Consider the following 22,523-nt stretch of genomic DNA (forward strand, 5'->3'; position numbering starts at 1 on the left):
TCACAGGACATTGAATATAGTTCCCTGTGCTGTACAGGAGGACCTAGTCGTTTATCCATCCTATACATACTAGTTTGCATCTGCTAATCCCAAACTCCCACTCCATCCCTCCCCCACCCCCACCCCCACCCCCACCGGCAACCACAAGTCTGTTCTCTGTGTCTGTGAGTCTGTTTCTGTTTTGTAGATAAGTTCATTTGTGTCCTATTTTAGATTCCACGTATAAGAGATATCATATGGTATTTGTCTTTCTCTTTCTGACTTACTTCACTTAGTAGGATAATCTTTAGGTCCATCTATGTTGCTGCAAATGGCATTGTTTCATTCTTTTTTATGGCTGAGTAATATTCCATTGTCTATAGATAGGTACCACATCTTCTTTATCCATTCATCTGTTGATGGACATGTAGGTTGCTTCCATGTCTTGGCTGTTGTAAATAGTGCTGCTGTGAACATAGGGGTGCGTGTATCTTTTTGAATTATAGTTTTGTCCAGATATATGCCCAGGAGTGGGATTGCAGGATCATATGGTAATCCTATTTTTAGTTTTTTGAGGAACCTCCATACTGTTTTCCATAGCGGCTGCACCAATTTACATTCCTGCCAGCAGTGTAGGAGGGTTCCCTTTTCTCCACACCCTCCCCAGCATTTGTTATTTGTAGACTTTTTAATAATGGCCATTCTGACTGGTATAAGGTGGTACCTCATTGTAGTTTTGATTTGCATTTCTCTAATAATTAGCTGCCATCTTCAATAATTTATACGGGCGTACAGGGGTCCTGAGACCAAAAAAGTTTGAGAACGACTTCTGTAAAATAGTCCATTATGTAACCGTACTATGAAAGGCATGCACAGAATTGGTAAGCACCCAGTTCAGGATGGTGGCTCCCACTGGTCGAGAGGAGGGCACTGGGATGCAGGGGCCTCTCGGGCTAAACAGCTTTCTGAGATGACATCACATTTCCTGGCCTGAGTGGTGGGATCATGGGAACCTACTTCTCACAGGCGTGAACTGTTTCAGAATACCATTTTAAGTTTAGATGAAAACACCAAACCTGTAGGCATGAACTGTTTCAGAATAAACATTTTAAGTTTAGATGAAAATACCAAACCTGTTTCAGGCCTGTTTCCATTAAGAGAAAAAAATGTCACCCTATAGGGGATTTACTCATTACCAAGAAGAAAGGCACCTTTCCATTGGAGAGATCTGGCGTCTGCTCCCGTAGACAAGCTTGCCTCTCAAAGAGAAGGCACCTGAATGTGCTGCCCGACGTGATGTGATAGAATAAATGCCCACTCCCCCCTGTGCTGTGTTCTTCCTATTTACCCTGAATTTAGTCACGAGGAAACAATCCAGGATGGGGACGGCCTCCAACACAAGTGGCCTGATCTCTTCACACACACAAAAATCAATATCAGTGAAAAACAGGAAAAAAATATGGCCTAACATTCTAGCTTAAAAGAGAGTAAGCAGACAACACAACCAAATGTAATGCATGAGTGGCTCCTAGATCTATAAAAAAATCAAAACATTTTGGGGAAACTTGGGTGACTTTTAATATGGGCTCTGTATTAGATCTATTAGTAAATTACTAATTTTCTTAGATGTAGTAATGGTGTTTAAGTTATATATTAGAATGTCCTTATTTTAAAGAAATGTAAAAACCTTAGGATTGATGTATCATGATATCTGGAACTGTCAAATGGTTCAGAAAAAAAATAACATAAAAAAGAGAAAACTTGCATGTGGTAAAAATGCTTTACTCAGGAGGCAGAGAAGCCCTATCGTGTAGCAGAAAGGGGTCTGCAGTTTAGTCCCGGCCTCCCCGATATTAGCTGTGGGACATTGGTAAACTTGCCTCCGTCACTTGGCCTGACTCCTCCATCTAAAGGGTTCCTTCCGAATGTTTCTGGGCTCTGACAGGGCTGTGTTTCCATCCCTGTTCCTTGGTCCCTGGATTGGGATGCAGTGCCAGTACGCCTGGTGCGGGCTTCCTGGTTCCCCTGGAATGTGTGCGTGTTGAGAAGTAACGGGCGGCCCAGGGTGATGGCCAGGGGCACCGGGCACTCTGCCCGAGACGCACGCACCCCCACCCTGGGCCAGACGCGCCAGGCTCCCCTTCTGCTACGGGCGTTCTGCACCCCTGGAGTGCCATGGGCTGTGCGCGTGTGCCTTCCCTTGATGGCGCAGACCATGGCTTCTGTTCAACACACAGTCTGCTTTCTAAGTACCAGGCGTGGGGATATACTTGGTACGTAGTCAGTACTCAGTGAAAGGGGTGTATTCTTAGTTTATTTGTTAAATTAATGCGGGAAGAGAAAGCAGTGGTGGCCCGATCTCAGGTGGGTCGTGACCCCCTCCCCTCCCCACCCCACCCCAAGGAATCTTCGAAGGCTGAGAAGTATGATGCGTGGCAAAACTAGGCACACTGAAAAGCAAGCATTTATTCAAAGGTAATTACTGAGCAGTCCAGCAGGTCCCAGTTACTGGAGCTACAGAGATGAACAACATTTTTAAACTAACCACAGAAAACCTGCCTCATGGGGGGGAGAGAAAATCAGCAGACCTTCAGGACAGTGGCAGTGAATGGATAGGTGTTTTCTGAAGGCAGTGGCACTGAGCTGAGAAAGGTGAGATGCAAACTGTGGATGTAGGAAAGAGAAGTCGTTTTGAACAAGGGACATACTGGCTCAAGTAAACAGCACATCTGCATGAGGTAAGACTTGAGGTGAAGCCCGTGTGAGGCGCCTTCTGTATCCACAATGGAGCTGCCCTTACGCCTTATTCTTTTAACCTCTAAGGAGAAAACCAAGGTCAGAGGCTCCTGAGTGTGACCTGGAGAGCCACCTTGGGCGTTCAGGTAGCGCGCAGGCTGTCGGGTCCTGCCTTTGCCGAGAGCCCCAGGGCGGAGGCTTGCCCACTGGGGGCACAGGCTGTGCTGCGGGGGCGTCTCCCACGCCGGGTCTCCGAGCCCTGCTTTGCCCACTTCCTCTCCTGAGTGCCTGCTCCTGGGAGGGTGATGGCCCACCCCACGGAGAAGATGCCGGGTAGCTTTTCTTCATGCCACTTACTGTACCTGCCACTGTTCTGCAGGTCTGTCTGGCCAGGTATCATATTTCTCAGCTTGATGGAAGAGAAAACGAGAGCTAGAGAGGTAGCAGCTGGGATCAGGGAGTGGTGCCAGCTCATATCAACTTACATCAGCCAAACTCACCTTCAGTGGGTGTTTATTAGGTACTTAATCCCTTGGTAGTTACTGTGGAGAGAGAGAGGGAGGTCCCAGTAGGGCAACCACTCCCTCTGCTTTGCCTGGGACCATCCTGCTCTTAGCGCTGAGTGTCCTGCCCCACCTCCCGGGAAACGCCTCAGCCCCAGGCGAACCTGGGTTCCCGGTCCCGCTGGGGCCAACGAGATCAGCCTTCAGGACAGAGTGTGGGGAGTTGTTCTGTCTGAAGGGAGCCACCGAGCTGGGCATTGGGTTGGGCCAGTGCCGGCGGGGAGGGTGAGATGTGATCCAGGCGACGGGGTGCGCTCCTAGGCCGACCCTCCGGGGGACCCCGAGAGGGCAGCCTGCACTTTCCCAGAGCAGCGGGTCTGTGTCTCCAGCTGGCCCCCTGGGAGCCTCACTCTCAGCAGGCCCCCCCTCAGCACTGCGGCCTCCCGACTCTCAGACCCCAGGCCGCGGCGATCTGACGGTGCTCCGTAACCGAGGCTTTTGTTCGGCAGCTACTCTCTCTGAGCATCAGCGGAGGCGGATTGTAGATGGAATGTTCCCATGGGCACGCGGTCGTAGATGCACTTATTCACAGTTAGAGAGTCATGTATTCAGCAGTTTGTAGTGTCTGCAGCACACAAGGGACCAGATTTACGAAGGGGAAAGCGATAGAGCCCTTGCCTTCAAGGAGCTCACCGTCTAGTGGGGCAGACAGGTGCTGATGCAGATACTGAGAAGCAGGACAGACAGGTAAGAGCTTTGGTGAGAGGCAGAGATGAGCACAGTGCTGCGGGGGCCGGTTCTTCCCGCAGGTCCAAGTGCTGTACGGGTTCCAAGCTCAACCCTGCACTTAGTTTTCCAATGAGCCTCTCTTCGTTGGCCCTGTTGCTCTCTGTTCCCTTTTTGGCTTTGCACCTTTTTGCCCTTACTTTATGAAATGACACTCTGTCCTTCAAATTTTTGTAGTAAATGCCTGGAAAAGCCCCGAAAGGTATTTGTAGAGTGGAAAGGATTCCACATGCACTGTGCACAGGAAAGAGCGTGGCCAGGATGGGGTGTCACCGCAAGCCCGAGGGAGGTTCAGAGACCTCATTCCCGGTCATGCAGGGAGCGGTGGGGCGGGAGTCCAACAGCTGGTGGGACATAGAAGCTGCGCTTTTCCAGAAGGAATAGACAGAAGCAGAGGTGGAGACTGACTTCAGGCTACCTTCACTGTGTTTTCCCGTGTATTAGTTTTATCCACAAGTGCATCGGTGGTTTCTTATGTCAAGTCCAGGAATATCTGTGAGTATGTTTCACAGTTATATGCAGAAAGTTGGGGTGTGTTTGCTGTTTTTCTTTTTAAGTGAGAGATTTCAACAGGGATTCAGTAGTGGTCTCTGACGTATAGCCTAGAAGAGTTAACTGCCGAACCAGTGACAAGACACTGACTGCTGCCCCGGGGCTGGGCTTATGGGCAGAGCTCAGCATGAACACACGGCTGTCTGAGGGGGGCCCTGAGGTCAGACTAGCCTTGTACAGATGAGGAAACTGAGGCCCAGAGGACGCCGTCTTCCTCCTCTAAGGTCCTGACGAAAGAGCTGTCCCAGCTTTGTTAGTGTATGTCTCACCTGCCACTGGGAGGGAAGTTATAGACTTGAATTTTTTGCCAGGCCCACAAATACCCATACAAAAGCCCAAAATGAGACTGGAATTGGACTGCTCGCTCTGAAAGAGCCTTCTCCTGGGAGAGAAACTCTGCTTGTACCTGCAGCTCAGAGCAGCCTGTCAGGTCCCAGGGGGCAAAAGTCCATCAGCCTGGCAGTTCAGCACCATGTGGAACAAACCAAACGGCATATTGGACTGATTCCCACTGGTCAGTGGTTGTTTGCTCACGTGAAGGCAGCCTGTCCGAGATGAGCCCTCAGGAGGACCAGCTTTGGCGCAAGTTGTATGGGGCCAGGGCTGGGGGTGGGGGGAGGGGAGGGGTAGCAATCGTCTTTTTCAATCTAGTGAAGGGAATTTTGTATATATGTGTTTAAAAAATAGTTCAGTCGTTCTAATATTTGTCTACCAAATTAACTTTCCTCAAAAAACTGATTTAGACAAACCAAGTGTCTGGTGCCTGTGAACTCCGCGTGTAGTATAGAGTTTGCGTATTCCTCCCAATGGAGGTGTCGAGAAGACAGTGAATATATGGGGCTCAGAGGCAATGTCTAGGCTGGATAGCAATCAAGAGTTTATTGAAACAAAACAACACAAGAAAAAATGTTCATAACTAGGTGTGGTGATGCGTATTAACTAGACTTGCTGTGGTCATCGTTTTGCAATATATATAAATATTGAATCATTGTGTTATACCCCTGAAACTAATATAATGTTACATGTCAATTATATCTCAGTAAAACTAAAAAATAATAAAACGCTGACTCCTGCAAAACAAAGGGATAATAAGTAAGACGAATCTTAAGTAAACAAGTATTTTCTTGCATTTAGGGTTTGTTAGTGGTAATAAAATAAGCAGAGATAGACGAGCACTAGTCAAATGGGAACAAAAATAGGGATTTTTGATTAACCACAAGTTCAGTTTGAACCTAAACTGCTAAAAAAAAAAAACCCAAAAAAACCAAAAAGGGAGCCTGTGGCTATGATTACAATTTAAAAAAAACAGTGGCTGATGTTGAAGCGCCTAGCAGGGGCAAGCACAGTGGTCGGCCCGGTGCTGTATCGTGCCCGTCGCACAGCCCCGAGAGGTGTATGTGGTGCCCCAGGTAGGCTCTGCACGCACTGTGCTGTGCTTGCCTCGCTGGCTGCTGGCCGCCCCGCCCAGGGTCCCACATCCCCTTCCTGAACCCGCCCGGGGTTGAGAGCTCACTCCTCAGCTTTAAACCCACACCGCAGTTTCTTCAGAAAGTCTCCCCTGTTCCCCCAGTCCCTCCAGGCAGAGTAAGGTGTGTAATCGTTTGTCTTATTTCCTGAGTCGCTGTGAGCAGAGACTGTCATATGCCTCTCTGCATCACTAAATGTTTTTTGACTCACTGGCATCTGTGCTTGTCAGACGAAGACAAGAGTATCATACCAGATCCCAAGAGAACGTGTGACAGGTGGGGACTCACTGGAGCAGAGCGACTGGGGTGGCACGGGGGCCTGTAGCTGCGTTGTGTGAATGGTGGATGGCAGAGCCAAGGCGTTCCCTCAGTTGTCCACTAGACCGGCAGAGCTGTCCAGAGCACCTTGGTACCTCTGCAGGGCAGGGAGTGGGCTGACCCTCAGAACAAGGACGACTCAGACCCTTCCACAACAAACAGACTGCTTTGGCGAGCGGAGTTCCCCGTTGCCAGCAGTTCCATTCAGGGGCTCGGCGTGCTCCTAGGGCTGCTTTAGGAGGCGTGCTGTGCTGAGCTGGAGAGGGACTCGTCCTCTCCAGAGCTCTCTTCCCAGGGAGCAGCCATCCGGGCCCTGCTCTCTGCCGGGTTCTGGAGATAGTGGACAATGAGACCCCTGCGTCCCTGCCCTCAGGGAGCCTGCACCGTGCAGGCCGTGTTACTTTGGGTCTTCCAAAAGCAGACACCAAGACCCCCAGGACGGTTAGATACCAGAGATTTATCAGAAGGTCAGTGAAGGATGGAGGGAGCGGAGAGGCCCGGAGAGCCTCAGGCCAAGATGCAGGTCTGACGTCTGCAGGAGGAGAAGGGGCAAGAAGGACTGAGTGGGAAGCGTCTCAGCCCGCAGCACAGTTCCGAGAAAATTTGGGCCTGGCTGATGAGGAGGTTTCCCCTGGGGAGGAGCCCTGCGTGGGCCAGCTATCCCTGCCACCATTTAGTCATTGGCGGAGAGTGGCCCAGAGAACGTGGCCTCTGTGCAGACGTGGTGGGCGTCCAGAGGGCAGCAGCTGGGACCACTGGTCAGCTCTGCTGCAGAACAGGCTCGTTGGAAGGTGATCAGAAGGGCGGCACTCCACGGCCTTCACACGGGGACTCTACCACACGCTTCCTTCCTGGTTGGCTCCCACAGAGGCATCGCAAGCGCTTCTGTGTCACACGCCAGTAAGCGCTACGCCTGGGATTTTGGCTCAGGTTCCTCTGACTTAATCGAGTCTGTGCTTTGTTACCTCACCCTGTGCTGCATCTCAGGATCTCTCCCAGCTCCTGAGCCAGCATTCAGAGCACACACCTACTTGCCCACTGGCACCGTGAGCGCCTAAGTGCGTGAGTAGCACTAAGTGACACAACTTAGCCCAGAACTTGATTAGTAATTAGTTTATGTTGGTGTGGGACTCTGACTTGATCTGAACCAAGGTCTGTCTGATTCTGTGTACAGTTTACTCTGATTCCTACGTTCGACGTCATGAGGACAGGGCCCCAAAGACTCAGCTAGGGGAGCGGCAACTCCTCCTAATATTCTCGTAGAAGATACATGGTTTCAGGCTGCAGAGCTCAGAGAAGGCAAAGCACAGTGCCGTGTTTGGTTTTCTTTTTGTTTTTCTTTTTTCTCCCTGCCAGTATGATATGGCTGTCTTCTGGGTAAGCCCGTGCCTGCTTGGGTTATCACTGATTTCCCCTTAATTATTTTTTATTTATTTATTTTTTTAAAGGAATTCCTTTATTTTTATTATTTATTTATTTAATTATTTTTGGCTGTGTTGGGTCTTCGTTTCTGTGCAAGGGCTTTCTCTAGTTGCGGCACGCGGGGGCCACTCTTCATCGCGGTGCGCTGGCCTCTCAACTATCGTGGCCTCTCTTGTTGCGGAGCACAGGCTCCAGACGCGCAGGCTCAGCAGTTGTGGCTCACGGGCCTAGTTGCTCCACGGCATGTGGGATCTTCCCAGACCAGGGCTCGAGCCCGTGTCCCCTGCATTGGCAGGCAGATTCTCAACCACTGCGCCACCAGGGAAGCCCCTCCCCTTAATTATTTGTTGAATGAATAATGAATTATGAGAAAAAAGATGTAGCACAATTGCACAACAAAACCCATATAATTCACTCCCAATACATGTGTCCACAGAAAGAGCCTCAGCACAGGGCTTGGACAGCTGACGTCCAGTGTACCCCAGACTCCTGCACCCTAGGGCAGAGCTGAGGGGCCAGCAGAAGGATTGAGACGGAGCAGCGCAGGCCTTTGGAGTGGGTCTGAGAGCGCTGGCACGTGAAGTCTTAGCTGGACAGCCATCAAGTGTACCTAGGGATTCGTGTAACGTGAAGTGAGGGAATATGTACGGACAGGTTTGTGTGTGCACATACCCAGAATTGTTGTTAAGATAGTAATAATCTGTACATGGCTCCTCCACCGTCTTGGAGTCGTAGGGGAACCGGGTCCCGGGGAAGCTCAGCCCGCGAGAGCCCTCAGGCAGGCTGCCTAGGCCAAGGTGAGGTTTCCAGGTCCCTGAGGGCCAATCTCCTTAAAACCATCATTTTGTCACCTGGTAACCACTGGGACTGGGGAGAGGGAACTTCTTCGAATATTTGGTTTCCCTGCCTTCTTAGATATGGTGAAGGGAACAGACTGAGACTTTCTCCTGACTGCCTGGTCTCATCATCATGATTATCACAATTACACACACTTTCACTTCTTTATAAATTGGCGCCGACTAGCTGGACTTTAACTTTCCATTTCTAATTCTTCAGCCTCCCTTTCCGCTAACAGCCACTCCTCGCTGCTGTTGGTGTGCCCACCTTTGACAGCCACGTCTTACCTTTTTAATTGGGGGATTCTAATATACTAGAGACTGAGAAAGTAAATGTTTAAGATTATTAGGCTTATATGTAAATGAAGAGGCCGGTGGGCTCTGGGAGACTTGCCCTGAGTGCTGTGGCGGGAGTTGCAGTGTGCTGACTTCAGTGATGACTATCTTCTGTCTCCGGGTGCTTCTTTTGCTTCTTCCCTGGTTTTCTGTCATATGCTGAACAGGGGAATTTGCTTGGAAATGTCTCCATTGAAGCAGGGTGAACCATCTATTTATTTTGATTTTCATCACTCTGTTCTTTAGAGGATCACCTAATCATGTTATTGTCTACATAGCTTGTGTGAAGCCACACTATCGTACTATCATAAATTGAGCATTTTGTTGGATGTTATGGAGAATATTATCTATATCATGTATTCTAGAGTCAGACAGAACTGGTTGGAAATCCCAGATAAAATCGCTGAGTACCTATGTGAATTTGTATAAATCTTTCCAAGTCTCTGAGCCACTCTTTTGTCATCTACAAAATGGGGGTAATAAATGGCTGCTTAGTAAGTTGCAAAACTTACGTGCTTTAGTGCATTATCTTATTTAACGCCATGCCTGGAATATTGTGGACAGTTGGCAAATTATAGCTGTAATTCCTTTCTAGTTCAAGCACCTTTTCCACTGAAAGTGAAGCTGGGAGTCTCTTCCATGCTATCAAAAACTTTGGCATAGGGCTTCCCTGGTGGCGCAGTGGTTGAGAATCTGCCTGCCAATGCAGGGGACACGGGTTCGAGCCCTGGTCTGGGAGGATCCCACATGCCGCGGAGCAACTAGGCCTGTGAACCACAACTACTGAGCCTGCGCGTCTGGAGCCTGTGCTCCGCAACAAGAGAGGCCGCGATAGTGAGAGGCCCGCGCACCGCGATGAAGAGTGGCCCCCGCTTGCCGCAGCTAGAGAAAGCCCTTGCACAGAAACGAAGACCCAACTCAGCCAAAAATAAATAAATAAATAATAAAAATAAAGGAATTCCTTATAAAAAAAAAAAAAAAAAAAAACTTTGGCATAGAACCTCCTGTCCACTCCCCCTGGTCTTTGGAGAGTCAAAACGTATCGCCTCACAGAGCAGCCCTTCCACAGACAGTTGGAAGCTCTGGCAACTAGGAAGTTCCTTTGTGTCAAACGGCAGTTGGCCTCTGTTTCAGAAAAGGACAAAGCCAGCATCCATCCCTTGTAACTGAGGCTGACGCTTAACGTTTTCTCTTGGTCTGCAGTGAACAGAGTATCTGCCAAGCCCGGGCTTCCGTGATGGTCTACGATGACACCAGTAAGAAGTGGGTGCCAATCAAACCTGGCCAGCAGGGATTCAGCCGGATCAACATCTACCACAACACTGCCAGCAACACCTTCCGAGTCGTTGGGGTCAAGCTTCAGGATCAGCAGGTGAGTGCTGGGGTGACAGGCCGTCCACACACACGCCTCACACACATACACGCCTCACACACATACACGCCTCACACACATACACGCCTCACACACACACACCTCACACACATACACACACACCTCACACACACCTCACACACATACACACCTCACACACATACACACCTCACACACATACACACCTCACACACACACCTCACACACATACACACACACCTCAAACACACACCTCACACACACACCTCACACACACACACCTCACACACATACACACCTCACACACACAACACACCACACACACATACACACACCTCTCACACTTCACACACACACACCTCACACACACCTCACACTTCACACACACACCTCACACACCACACACACACACCTCACACACATACACACCTCACACACACACCTCACACACCCCTCACACACATACACCCCTCACACACATACACACCTCACACACACACACCTCACACACACACCTCACACACCTCTCACACACATACACACCTCACACACACACACCTCACACACACACACACCTCACACACACACCTCACACACCCCTCACATACACACACCTCACACTTCACACACACATACACACCTCACACACATGCCTCACACACATACACACACCGCACACACACCTCACACACCACACACACACACCTCACACACACCTCACACACACCTCACACACACACCTCACACACCCCTCACACACCCCTCACACACATACACCTCACACACACACACCTCACACACACACACACCTCACACACACACACAAAAGCTCACACACCCCTCACACACACACACACACCTCACACACACACACACACATACACACACATACACACACACTGGTGAAAAACGGTCAGAGAACAGCAAGGTCACGATGTAGAGTCAAAGGTCTGGGTTCAGAGTCTGGCTCTGTATTCTCATACTCCAAGGTGTAAGACCTTGAGCAAATTATCTTTTCTGAACTTCATTTTTCACAGCTGTCTTACACAGGCAGTGATCCACACCCTGCCTACCTCACTGTGTTATTGTCATATTAGAATATAAATAAAATAATAGATGTGAAACAGCTTTGAAAAATATATTGTACGAATGTGTTAGTATTATTCTCTGCCTGCGTACCCGTAAGTAATATAGCTGTGAAGATTTTTGGTCCACCAACCCCCTAAGTCTTACTTTGGGGGGAATATCAAGATGATTTAAAGAATCTGGGATCATTCATCTCCCTAATAGTACATCCTGGACAAATCAGATGAGATAGTTTGTGAGTGTACCTGGTAGGTACCTGTGCCAATAAGTACAAGGTAAGTCCACCTATGTCCGGGGTAGTCGTGTACATGTAACTCAGAGTGGTCTGACGTGACGTGGACTGAAATAGAGACGTGGAGAAAGGGCTCTTGTGGCTTTGCCACGGCGACCTCGTTAGGGCTTCAGGCTCTCCCTCCAGCTCTCTTCTGAGAGGTGGACGAGGACACTTTTCAGCAGGGAAATCAGCAGATCTGTAGTTCAGCATTTGTGAACACCTCTGCCTTAAGTAGGCAGCCTTTGTCAGTCAGCCCGTGGCTGAGCTGAGCAGCAGGTTTGCTGCTGTCTTTGCAAGAACCATCGTGTTCGCAAATAGAAAAGAGAGAACAGAAACTCAGGACTCTGTTTTCAGTGTGTTGCCTGTTGAATGGGTTTCTGCTTTTGCCAAAATAGTCCTATTAAATTTCAGGTTCCTGTGGCTAAAAGGTCCCCACTTCGGAACCCCTCATCAAAGATGGTCCTTCTGACCTGGAACTCTGGGTACCTTCAGGGGCATCCCTGTCCCTTGTCAAGGAGCCTTACGGGTAGGCAGGTTATTCTAAAAACCTTCTAGAAGCTGCTTCCCTGTTCTTCTAGCTCACTGATTCCAGCTCTGCCTTTCAGAGGCACACTGCACCACATACTGCAGGATTTATAACACCTTTAGCCCCACCTATAGCGACAGCCAAAAACATCTCACACATTTCCATAACACCCATGGATGGGGACAGCCAGGGCAGTTCCACCCTGGTACTCGCCTTTGACATAAGGCCCATTATCTCATGCAGTTCCTGAATCACAGTGGGTGCTCCCTAAGTGGCTGCTTTTATTATGACAAGTTTTCCATTCTCTTCGTGCCTCTTGGTTGCCCGGCAGGGCACACTAGGAAGATACCATGGTGTGTGGGAACCAACGTGAACCTTGTTCTCGGAAGCCTCAGCTTCCTTCAGAGGGAAGCACGTGTTGGGGCTCATTCAAAGGAGACCTTTCCCGCATTCAGGGAGGGACTGGCGGCAGTCCTCAGTGATCTCCTGGGGAAACTCAGGGAGACTCTGTTGCCTCTAACTTAGAGACCTTCTGGGACCTGATGGAGACGTTACCAACATAGCCTTCCAGTTGGCATTACACGTTCGTCAGACAGGCTCCTGGAACATGGTTGCAACTCTGCCCAGCGGGGTGGGACACATGAGCCAGGAACACAAAAGAGATTCTCAGTAAACCAAGGTATTAGAGAAAGTGGCAGGAAACCTGGTCCGTCATAACTTTTATGGAGAAAATATGGATTTTCACAGGTCTCATTTCCAGTCAGTATGGATTACAAGGTCAAACATCTTAAGAGAGACAGAGATTCCTGGTCTTAAAACCAGAGGGGGATGTCTTACATGTTCAGTGCTCTCTGTGGCTTACAGAGCACTCTTCATGTTTGTTATTTCAGTCCCCCAGTAACCCCATGAGGATAATGGTGTAAGAATTCTCTCCCCCGTTTTGCTAAATAGGTGGACATAAAACCAGGTCATCATTTGTGGGGAAAAGGACTGGTAAGTTATAGTATCATTAGCCAAGGTCTAACCTGAATCTCACATTGAAGGTGAAGAAACCAAAAGATGTTTGGTTGAGAATGAGTTATGGCCACTAAAAATGTTAGTGAGTCTCAGGCTGAATTAATAGAAGTAGAGGTCCAGAAGGAGGGATATTACAGTCCTGCTCTGCTCTGCACTGGTTGTACTTTACCATGAATGTTGGGACCAAATCTGAGTGCCGTAAATGGAATCTGTAAGGAGGAGGGCGTCCAAACTGGTGAGAGGTCTGAAAGCAGCATTAATATGTGGAACAGTTGAAGAAGTAGCAAGAGATATTTACTTGGAGGAGAGAAAAACTGAAAGGGGCATGGCCACAGTTTGACTCAAAACCCTCTGCTCAGTCCATGCACCTAGTACAGTAGTTGTGTTCAGAGCAGTCGTAGACCCTTGTGGGCTGTGTCTAGGCTAGCAGACACAGCACTCGGTGAGCAGCCTTTATAACTCTGTGCTCTAGGTGTAGATGGATCAGAAATGGTAACCCAAGAGCTGCAGTCGGAGGAGAGGCCAGCCATGTGCAGCAAAGAACCCAGAGAACTTCTGGAACAGCTGTATCCCACTCTCCCAATCCAATATCCGAAAATCTCTAAAAGTAGAGAATCGATTTCTGAGGCTTTAGAGGTTAGAGCTAGGACCAGAGAAGGAATTATGGGAAGAAAGATTGCAGCTCATTATGCTGGCAGTCAGAAGCAGCACGAAGTCCTACGCTGCAGGCTTGGATTCTAAATTCAGTTCTACCATTACTTACCTTGTAACCTTGAACAAATCACTTATTCTCCCTGGGCCTCAGTTTTCCCACCTGTAAAAAGGGAGGACTGAGTCAGATGTTCTCTCTGGTCTCTGAGTTCCTTACGCCACACTGTTCCTAGAGTCTGGCCAGGCATCCACCTCCCCCCGTTCCCGCTCCCTCGAAGTCCCCCTCCAGGAACATAGCCAACCAGAGATTTCAAATCTTAGGATTCTTTTTTTTTTAAATTTATTTATTTATTTTTATATTTTTTGGCTGTGTTGGGTCTTCGTTTCTGTGCAAGGGCTTTCTCTAGTTGCGGCAAGCGGGGGCCACTCTTCATCGCGGTGCGCGGGCCTCTCACTATCGCGGCCTCTCTTGTTGCGGAGCGCAGGCTCAGTAGTTGTGGCTCACGGGCCTGGTTACTCCGCAGCATGTGGGATCCTCCCAGACCAGGGCTCGAACCCATGTCCCCTGCATTGGCAGGCAGATTCTCAACCACTGCGCCACCAGGGAAGCCCCAAATCTTAGGATTCTAAATCTCACTTCCCCAGATCATCCCCTCAAGTACCTGGAGAGAGTATGTGATACACTGAAGAGTCTTCTTTTATCTTGCTTCGGTATCCCTCAACCATTCTTGATAGGAGGTGGTTTCCAGACCTTCTTCCATTTGAAACACATCCCTCTGGCTTGCTCTAGTTTGTTAATGTCCACTGAAAGTGCAGCACCAAAACCACACAAACACAGACCTTCTGGTATAGACTTAACCACGCAGAAAGGAAGAGGGTCTTATCTCCCTCATTCTGGTCACTGTACCGCTATTATTGTGCCCTCTCCTCTGAAGAGCTGTGTTAACCACAAGTCACTATGCTTCTTATCATGCATGTAGCCACAAAACCTCCAGCCCTTTTTCTGACGATCTAGAGCTAAACCCAGAGAGAGAACCACCGAGGAACCTGGGTATAGATCTGGCCAAAACTGCAGTGTCAGTATGTAACAGCTAAGTTAAGAAACAGTTGTGTTTCTTTAGCTAATTTAGTACATGTGCTTCTCTCCCTCCGTCTCTCTCACTTGCTCGCTCTTTTTTCACTATCGGACAATCCAAACCTACCGTCCACCTGGCTGAGACTTGGGAAGAAGCTCTTGTGGATATTGACCATATTTGCTGTCCTCTGGCCTTACTTTATCCAACAGCACAGCAGGATGGAGCAGTAAAGGAGAGTTCTCATCTTAGCGCCCCAGCCAGCACACAGGGTGTCTTGGCCATGTCCCTTTGCATCTCCGAATCTTTTCCTGATCTCTCCTTCCTGACCTGGGGCGGAGGGGGGGGGGGGGCGGGGAGGGACAATAGACTGAGTTATCTCCAATTCAGGTCACAAAACCCTAGAGCCTCAAAGCCAGAGGAGACCCGAGAAATCATCTTGTACCTCTCCTAAAGCAGAATCTTTCCATTGTATCACTAACAGCAGGCCATCCAGCCTTATCTAGACTCTGCTTGCATATTTCCATCTCTGAGGACCTTAATATTTCTCAGTTAACACTTGTTGACAACCTATGTGCTAGCAGCTGTGTTAAGTGGTTTCATATGCATAATTTCTCCCCCACCCTTCCCTACCCCCCCTCCACCACCTCTGACAACCATCAATCTGTTCTCTGTATCCATGAGCTTTTTTTTTTTTTTTTAAGATTCCACCTACAACATAGATCATATGGTTTTTGTCTTTCTCTGTCTGACTTCTTTCCCTTACCATAATGCCCTTGAGATCCATCCATGTTGTCACAAATGGCTAGATTTCATTCTTTTTTATGGCTGAGTAATATTCCATTGTGTATATACCACAGTTTCTTAATCTGTTCATACATCAGTGGACACTTAGGTTATTTCCATATCTTGGCTATTGTAAATAATGCTGCCATGAACATGGGGGCGCATATATGTTTCTGATTTAGTGTTTACATTTTCTTCGGGTAAATACCCAAAAGTGGAATTGCAGGATCATGTGATAGTTCTATTTTTAACTTTAAGGAACCTCTATACTGTTTTCTGTAGTGGCTGCACCAATTTGCATTCCCACTGACAGTGCACAAGGGTTCCTTTTTCTGCATATCCTTGCCAACACTTTATTTCTTGTCTTTTTTTTTTTTTTTTTTTGTCTGTGTTGGGTCTTCGTTTCTGTGCGAGGGCTTTCTCCAGTTGTGGCGAGCAGGGGTCACTCTTCATCGTGGTGCGCAGGCCTCTCACCGTCGCGGCCTGTCCCGTTGCGGAGCACAGGCTCCAGACGCGCAGGCTCAGTAGTTGTGGCTCACGGGCCTAGTCGCTCTGTGGCGTGTGGGATCTTCCCAGACCAGGGCTCGAACCCGTGTCCCCTGCATTGGCAGGCAGACTCCCAACCACTGCGCCACCAGGGAAGCCCTTATTTCTTGTCTTTTTGATAGCAGCCGTTCTGACATGTGTGAGATGATATCTCCTTGTGGGTTTGATTTGCATTTCCCTGATCATTAATAATGTTGAGCATCTTTTCTTGTATCTGTTAGCCATCTGTATGTCTTCTTTAGATAAATATCTATTCAGATCTTCTGCCCATTTCTTTATTGGGTTGTTTTTTTTGCTATTGAGCAATACAGGTTCTTTATATATTTTAGATATTAGTCCCTTATCAGATATATGTTTTGCAAACACTTTCTCCCATTCAGTAGATTGCCTTTTCATTCTGTTGATGGCTTCCTTTGCTATACAGAAGCTTTTTAGTTTGATTTAGTCCCACTTGTTTATTTTTGCTTTTGTCACTTTTGTTTTTGGTATCAGATTCAAAACATCATCACCAAGGCCTATGTCAAGGAGCTTACCACTTATATTTTCTTCTAGGGGCTTTATGGTTTCAGGTCACAAGTATGTGGAGATTAAACAACATGCTATGGAAGTGGGTTGAAGGAGAAATCAAAAGAGAAATTTTAAAAGTACTTGGAGACAAATGAAAATGGAAGTATAACATAACAGAATTTGTGGGATGCAGCAAAAGCAGTTCTGCATTCTACTGCTAAGTTCATAGCAGTCAGTGCCTACCTCAAGAAACAAGAAAAGTCACAAACAACCTAACTTTACACCCCAGGGAACTGGAAAAGGATGAACAAAAGAAACCCAAAGTTAGTAGAAGGAAGGAAATGACAAAGATGAGAGCAGAAATCAATGAAATAGGACTTCCCTGGTGGCGCAGTGGTTAAGAATCCACCTGCCAGTGCAGGGAACACAGGTTTGAGCCCTGATCCGGGAAGATCCCACATGCCGCGGAGCAACAAAGCCTGTGTGCCACAACTACTGAGCCTGAGCTCTAGAGCCCGTGAGCCACAACTGCTGAGCCCACGTGCCACAACTACTGAAGCCCACGCGCCTAGCGCCCGCGCTCCACCACAAGAGAAGCCACCGCAGTGAGAAGCCTGCGCACTGCAATGAAGAGTAGCCCCCGCTCGCCACAACTAGAGAAAGCCCACGTGCAGCAACGAAGACCCAACGCAGCCAAGAAAGAAAGAAAGAAAGGAGGGAGGGAGGGAGGGTGGGGAAAGAAAGGAGGGAGGGAGGGGAGGGAGGAAGGAAGGAAGGAAGGAGGTGATCATTTAAAAAAAGAAGAAATCAATGAAATAGAGACTAAAAAGAGAATAGAAAAGATCAAGGAAACTAAGAGCTGATTCTTTGAAAATGTAAACGAAACTGACAAGCCTTCAGCCAGACTCACCAAGGAAAAGAAAGCGGACTCTGTGCTCATGTTAGAATGTCCACACCACCCAAAGCAATCAACAGATTCAATGCAATCCCTATCAAAATGCCACAGAACTAGAACAATAATCCTAAAATTTGTATGGAACTACAAAAGACCCCAAATGGCGAAAGCAATCTTGAGAAAGAAGAACAAAGCTGGAGGCGTCACACTCCCTCATTTCAAACTGTATTACTGTAATTTTAGTATAGTAATTAAAAACTACAGTAAATAAAAAGCATGATATTGGCATAAAAACAGACACAAAAATCAACGGAACAGAATAGAGAACCCAGTAATAAACCCATGCAGATATTGTTTTATTAATTTATGACAAAGGAGTCAGGAGCATATAGTGGGGAAAGGAACAGTCTCTTCAATAAATGGTGTTGAGAAAACTGAATAGCCACATGCAAAAGAATGGATAGTTGTCCTTTTAACTAATAATCCATTTATTAATGCATTCTAAGTATTAGACACTATGCAGAGGGCTATGGGAGGCATAAATATGAAGTAGAAAAGACTCTTGCCCTTAAGGATCTTTATATCTAGAAGTCTCCATAAGATATGTGTCACAATGTGACCTTTGCAGTAACCCCATTAGGTCAGTAGAGCCAGGATCATTATCCCCATTTTATGACTGGCGAAACTGAGCCCCAGAGAAGTGCGGTGCCGCCTAGGGTGACACGGCTGGGAGGCAGGGCCAGGACCAGGACCCAGGGAACCTGACTCCCAGCTTAGGGCTCTCATGTGGAGGTCACAACCACACTCTTTGTTAGTTAAATGAAATAACTGTTTTTCAAACCCTCACTGTTGTATAGATCATGTTGGAAAGCTGCCTGGTCGTGCTTTCTCCTTCTTCTGATCCCATCCCCCTGTCCTCTTGTAGCCCCAGGGGACACAATATCCTTGCCCTACACAGCTCCCTCCAGCTCACTTACCTTTTATTTATTTACATGTATTTCTCTCTCTTTTCCCTTTCAGGTTGTGATCAATTATTCAATCGTGAAAGGGCTGAAGTACAATCAGGCAACGCCAACCTTCCACCAGTGGCGAGATGCCCGCCAGGTCTATGGTTTAAACTTTGCAAGTAAGGAAGAGGCGACCACGTTCTCCAATGCCATGCTGTTTGCCCTGAACATCATGAATTCCCAAGAAGGAGGTAAGCGGGGCTCTGTCTTGGCCTGGTGCCTAGACCTTCTCTCGTTCTACCTCTGCCCTCCTACAGTTCTGGCTTCCTGGGTGTCCTTGCCCTGCAGCTGTGCCGAGCTGATGCTTTGTGGGTTCTCAGAGAAACCCACTGCCTGACTCTGGGTTTAAAGCTATGTTAGCAATTTGAAGGAGGAGAGAGTGGCATTTATATGTTTTTTGCCCTTGGTGAGATACAGATTTGTACTGTGTTCCTAGAGCCGAGTATCCAGATGTGTTTTACATTTGTCATCCTAATTCCATATTCTAGACACATGTTTGGCAGAGATCGGAGGGAGCAAGCAAAAATGTATTCTTGTATTCAATTATGCATATGTTTAGCACACTTTGACTAAACATTTACTGAGTGTTAGAAACTGACTAGACAGAATAGGTAAGAAATGGGTAGATGGAGTCCTTTCCCTCAAGGCACTTGGTATCTTGGAGTAGACGGATTCACGAACTGCTAACTGTAACGTGTTGTGATAAGTGTGCTGATAAGGTATGAGCAGGGCAGGGACTTCGGGAACACAGGAAGGGAAATAAGGGACTGCCCATCTGGACTGCCAAGGGAGGCTTTGAGCGGGTGGTGACATTTGAGCTGGAGTTTTGAAGGGCAAAGAGGTGGGAGTGGGCATCCCAGGCAGAGGGAACAGCAAATACGAAGGCACATGGGCCTGAAAGTCCAGCACATGCTGGGAAAGAGAACACTGCAGTGTCTCTGCAGACTGCGGTGCCGATAGGAAAGAGATTGGTTGTGGAATTAGAAGGGTGGCACGGATTGCACAGTGAAAGGCTCCAACTTGGAAGACTTGGGGTGTAGACAATGGGCTGGGGGCAGCGAGTGGCGCTAGCAAAAGCTTCTGTGCAGGGCAGGTAAAGCAAAGGAGCAAAAACACACGTGGCTGTTCTCGGAAGTTTGTAGTGTTAGCTTCAGAGGGAGGTCAGAGGCCTTCCAGGATGTTGGCATCTTGGTGGCCACAGAGACAGTCTTGCACTTTGCCGGAGATCTTACCTTGGTAGGGCGTGGTAGTGAGGAACTGGGCCTCGGGGTGCCCTGCTGGCCTTGAGTACCGGTCATTTTTCTGGGCTTCAGTTTCCTTAGCCATAAGATGGGTGATATGTGGTTGTTTCTACGTTTAAATGAACTCGAATGTATGTTCGCAGGCTGCCTGACACGTATTAATCACCCAGTATTAGTATTTGTGGGCATTATTACTGTCATTGCTGCTGCTGATACTGCTGCCAGAATTGGGGTGGGAAGTGGAGAGACATAGTACTTGGAACCTGGAGGGAGATGGCTTTTAAATATCTATTGTGCCTGACAGGTTGGAGCTTTGGGACCCAATTTAAACCCTAGGAGAATTTTTTTAAGAAAATAAAGAACATGTTTTGAGTATGCTTCCCGCAGGTCGTACACAGAACCAGTACTTGTAGAGTTCTGTCCCCACTGTGAAAAGGCCCCAAGGTTTGTGGATCTTCTGCTGAGAACTGGGGGTGCGCGGTGAGGAACCACAGCGGTGTGAGTGATGAGTGCAGGGCCTGCCTGCAACATTGTAGGCACCAAAGAACCGCTTAGTCAGCTGTCTTTTTTTCCACCCAAGAGCCTTGAGCTTCGTGGTAGAGTGAGCTGAGTTTAAGGTTTCCGATCCGAGCTGCCTCACTTGCCCCGGGATGTGGGAGTTAAGCTTTATTTGATCTGTACATAGAGATACATTAAGGGGCCAAAAAAAAAAAGAAGGTTTTAATTTATTCAGATGACTGACGCAAAGCAAATACTAGTTATTTTTTTAACTTCACCATAGAATCACAAGGAAATCAGCTAATCCAACCCTCATTTTCAGATAAGAAACGTGTGACCTAGTATGAAGAAATAACTTCCCGGTGCCAGGTAGTAACTCAGATTCAGAACCCCGACCTCCTGCGTCTCCTCTGGGTTGAACGGATGTCTTTGTTGGGGTAGGGGGTGGATATGTGCTCACGAGGTGACAGTGGCCTGACTTGAAACTTTCATCATGAACGGTAGTCGCCCGTCCCGGTTCCACGGCCTTTGGTGGAGGGGAGACCCTGGGCCCACTGAGGAGGAAGCGTTTTCTTCACCTGGGGTGTAGCCCACTGTACCGTACAGAAACCTGAAGTGTGAGCTCGATGAGCTTGTACAAATGCATATGCAGAACCCCTGCCAGGCCCTGCCAGGCCCTGCCAGGGACCACATCCCTCCGCCCCCTCCCAGGAAAACCAGGATGTCAAGTCCTGTGACAACAGAGCACTCTTACCTGTGTTCGAACTTCGTGTAAATGGATCACGTAGTGTGTACTTCGGGGCCTGATTTCTGTCCCTCGACGTTACGTCTGAGAGACCCGCCCCTGGACCCATGTGTCTCTGCAGCCGGCTCTGTCACTGTGGAGTGCCGCTCCACGATACGGCTGCCACCCTGACCTGTAGTTCAGGCCTCAGGGTGCGGGCAGGACACAGGCAGCCTCTCCACCAGCTACCACAGGAGGCCTCTGCTGCAGGACAGTTGTGAGCCTTCTGTCAAATCCCCTCTGTATTGGCAAATTGTGTTCTACCCTCCTCGGCGGGAGGCCGTTTGCGGTGCAGTGGACCCTTGAACCAACACGGCTTTGAACCAAGTGGCCCACTGACAGTGGCTTCTTTTCCATGAATGCGTCTCCGGCCCTACATGATCCGCAGTTGGTCGCATCTGCGGGTGCGGAGCCGTGGGCGTGGAGGCCGGCTGTGCAGTTACACGCAGGTTTTCACCCGTGCAGACTCAGAGCCCGACCGCCACGTTGTTCAGGGGTCAAGTGTAGTGAGAAAAGCATGTGTTCGGAGGCAGTGAGATCTTCTATTAAGTCTTTGCTCTGCCACCTGTGGCCTTGGGGTAATAAACCCTACTTCCTAGGACTGTCATGAAGGTTAAATTTTAAATGTTTATAGAGTACTTAGTGTACAGTGCCTGGTGTGTGATAAGAGCGTGAATAATACTGGTTCTTTCCCCTTTGGTCCTGTTGCATTTGCTTATCTTCTGTAGGCTTCAGCATCCTTATTTGTAAAATGGGGTCATAAGTCCCACTTACAGAGTTGTGGAGAGGATTCAGTTGCCCGGCATGGGGCCTGGCACCTCGTGATGCCCGCCTCTGCTCCTTCCTCTCCTCAGTGGCATGTCCTGTCCTGTGCTAGGCATCTGGGGCTTGGGCCATCGGATCGTGGACTTTCTGAGACTCAGGGTCTCATCAGCATTTCCCACCTCCCCCTCATGCGTGAGCGACACTAGTGTGGCCTCCTGGGGTCCAACAAACCTGGCAGACACAAGATGCTTAGATATAAACCTGAAAGCAAAGCAGAGCAAATCGTGGCTGCCCAGTCTTCACACCCCTTTCTCTTACCTGATTCTCGCCACAGCCCTGGGAAGCGAGTCCCCAGACAACATCGCTGGGTTAGGAGGCCGGGGCTCAAGAGGGGAAAGGGGCTTCCCTGGATGTACACGCAGGACTTGACCCGCTCTCGCAGTTTGCACTCTCTGTGTGCTGAGGACAGGCCACGACTCTGTTCTTTCTTTGTTCCTTCCTGCCTGTCACCCTGGTGAAACCCATTGTTCAGCCAGAGTTCACAGTTTAGTGGCCTTATAAAGGCAGCTGCTTCTATATGCT

The 22,523-nt window shown here is 48.5% G+C and overlaps 1 protein-coding gene across 5 annotated transcripts in view; it reads left to right on the top strand.

The window, feature by feature from the left end:
* EVL (Enah/Vasp-like) overlaps positions 1-22,523 on the top strand; it is a 159,756-nt gene that overhangs the window by 90,100 nt on the left and 47,133 nt on the right. For all 5 annotated transcript variants that reach the window (XM_059914986.1, XM_059914985.1, XM_059914987.1 and 2 more), the window contains exons 2-3: positions 10,138-10,306; positions 18,667-18,844. In XM_059914986.1, the coding sequence (XP_059770969.1) occupies positions 10,138-10,306; positions 18,667-18,844 (347 nt within the window). The remainder of the gene's footprint in view (positions 1-10,137; positions 10,307-18,666; positions 18,845-22,523) is intronic.

Source organism: Balaenoptera ricei, chromosome 2 (assembly GCF_028023285.1).
Source record: "Balaenoptera ricei isolate mBalRic1 chromosome 2, mBalRic1.hap2, whole genome shotgun sequence".
NCBI classification, from domain to species: domain Eukaryota; kingdom Metazoa; phylum Chordata; class Mammalia; order Artiodactyla; family Balaenopteridae; genus Balaenoptera; species Balaenoptera ricei.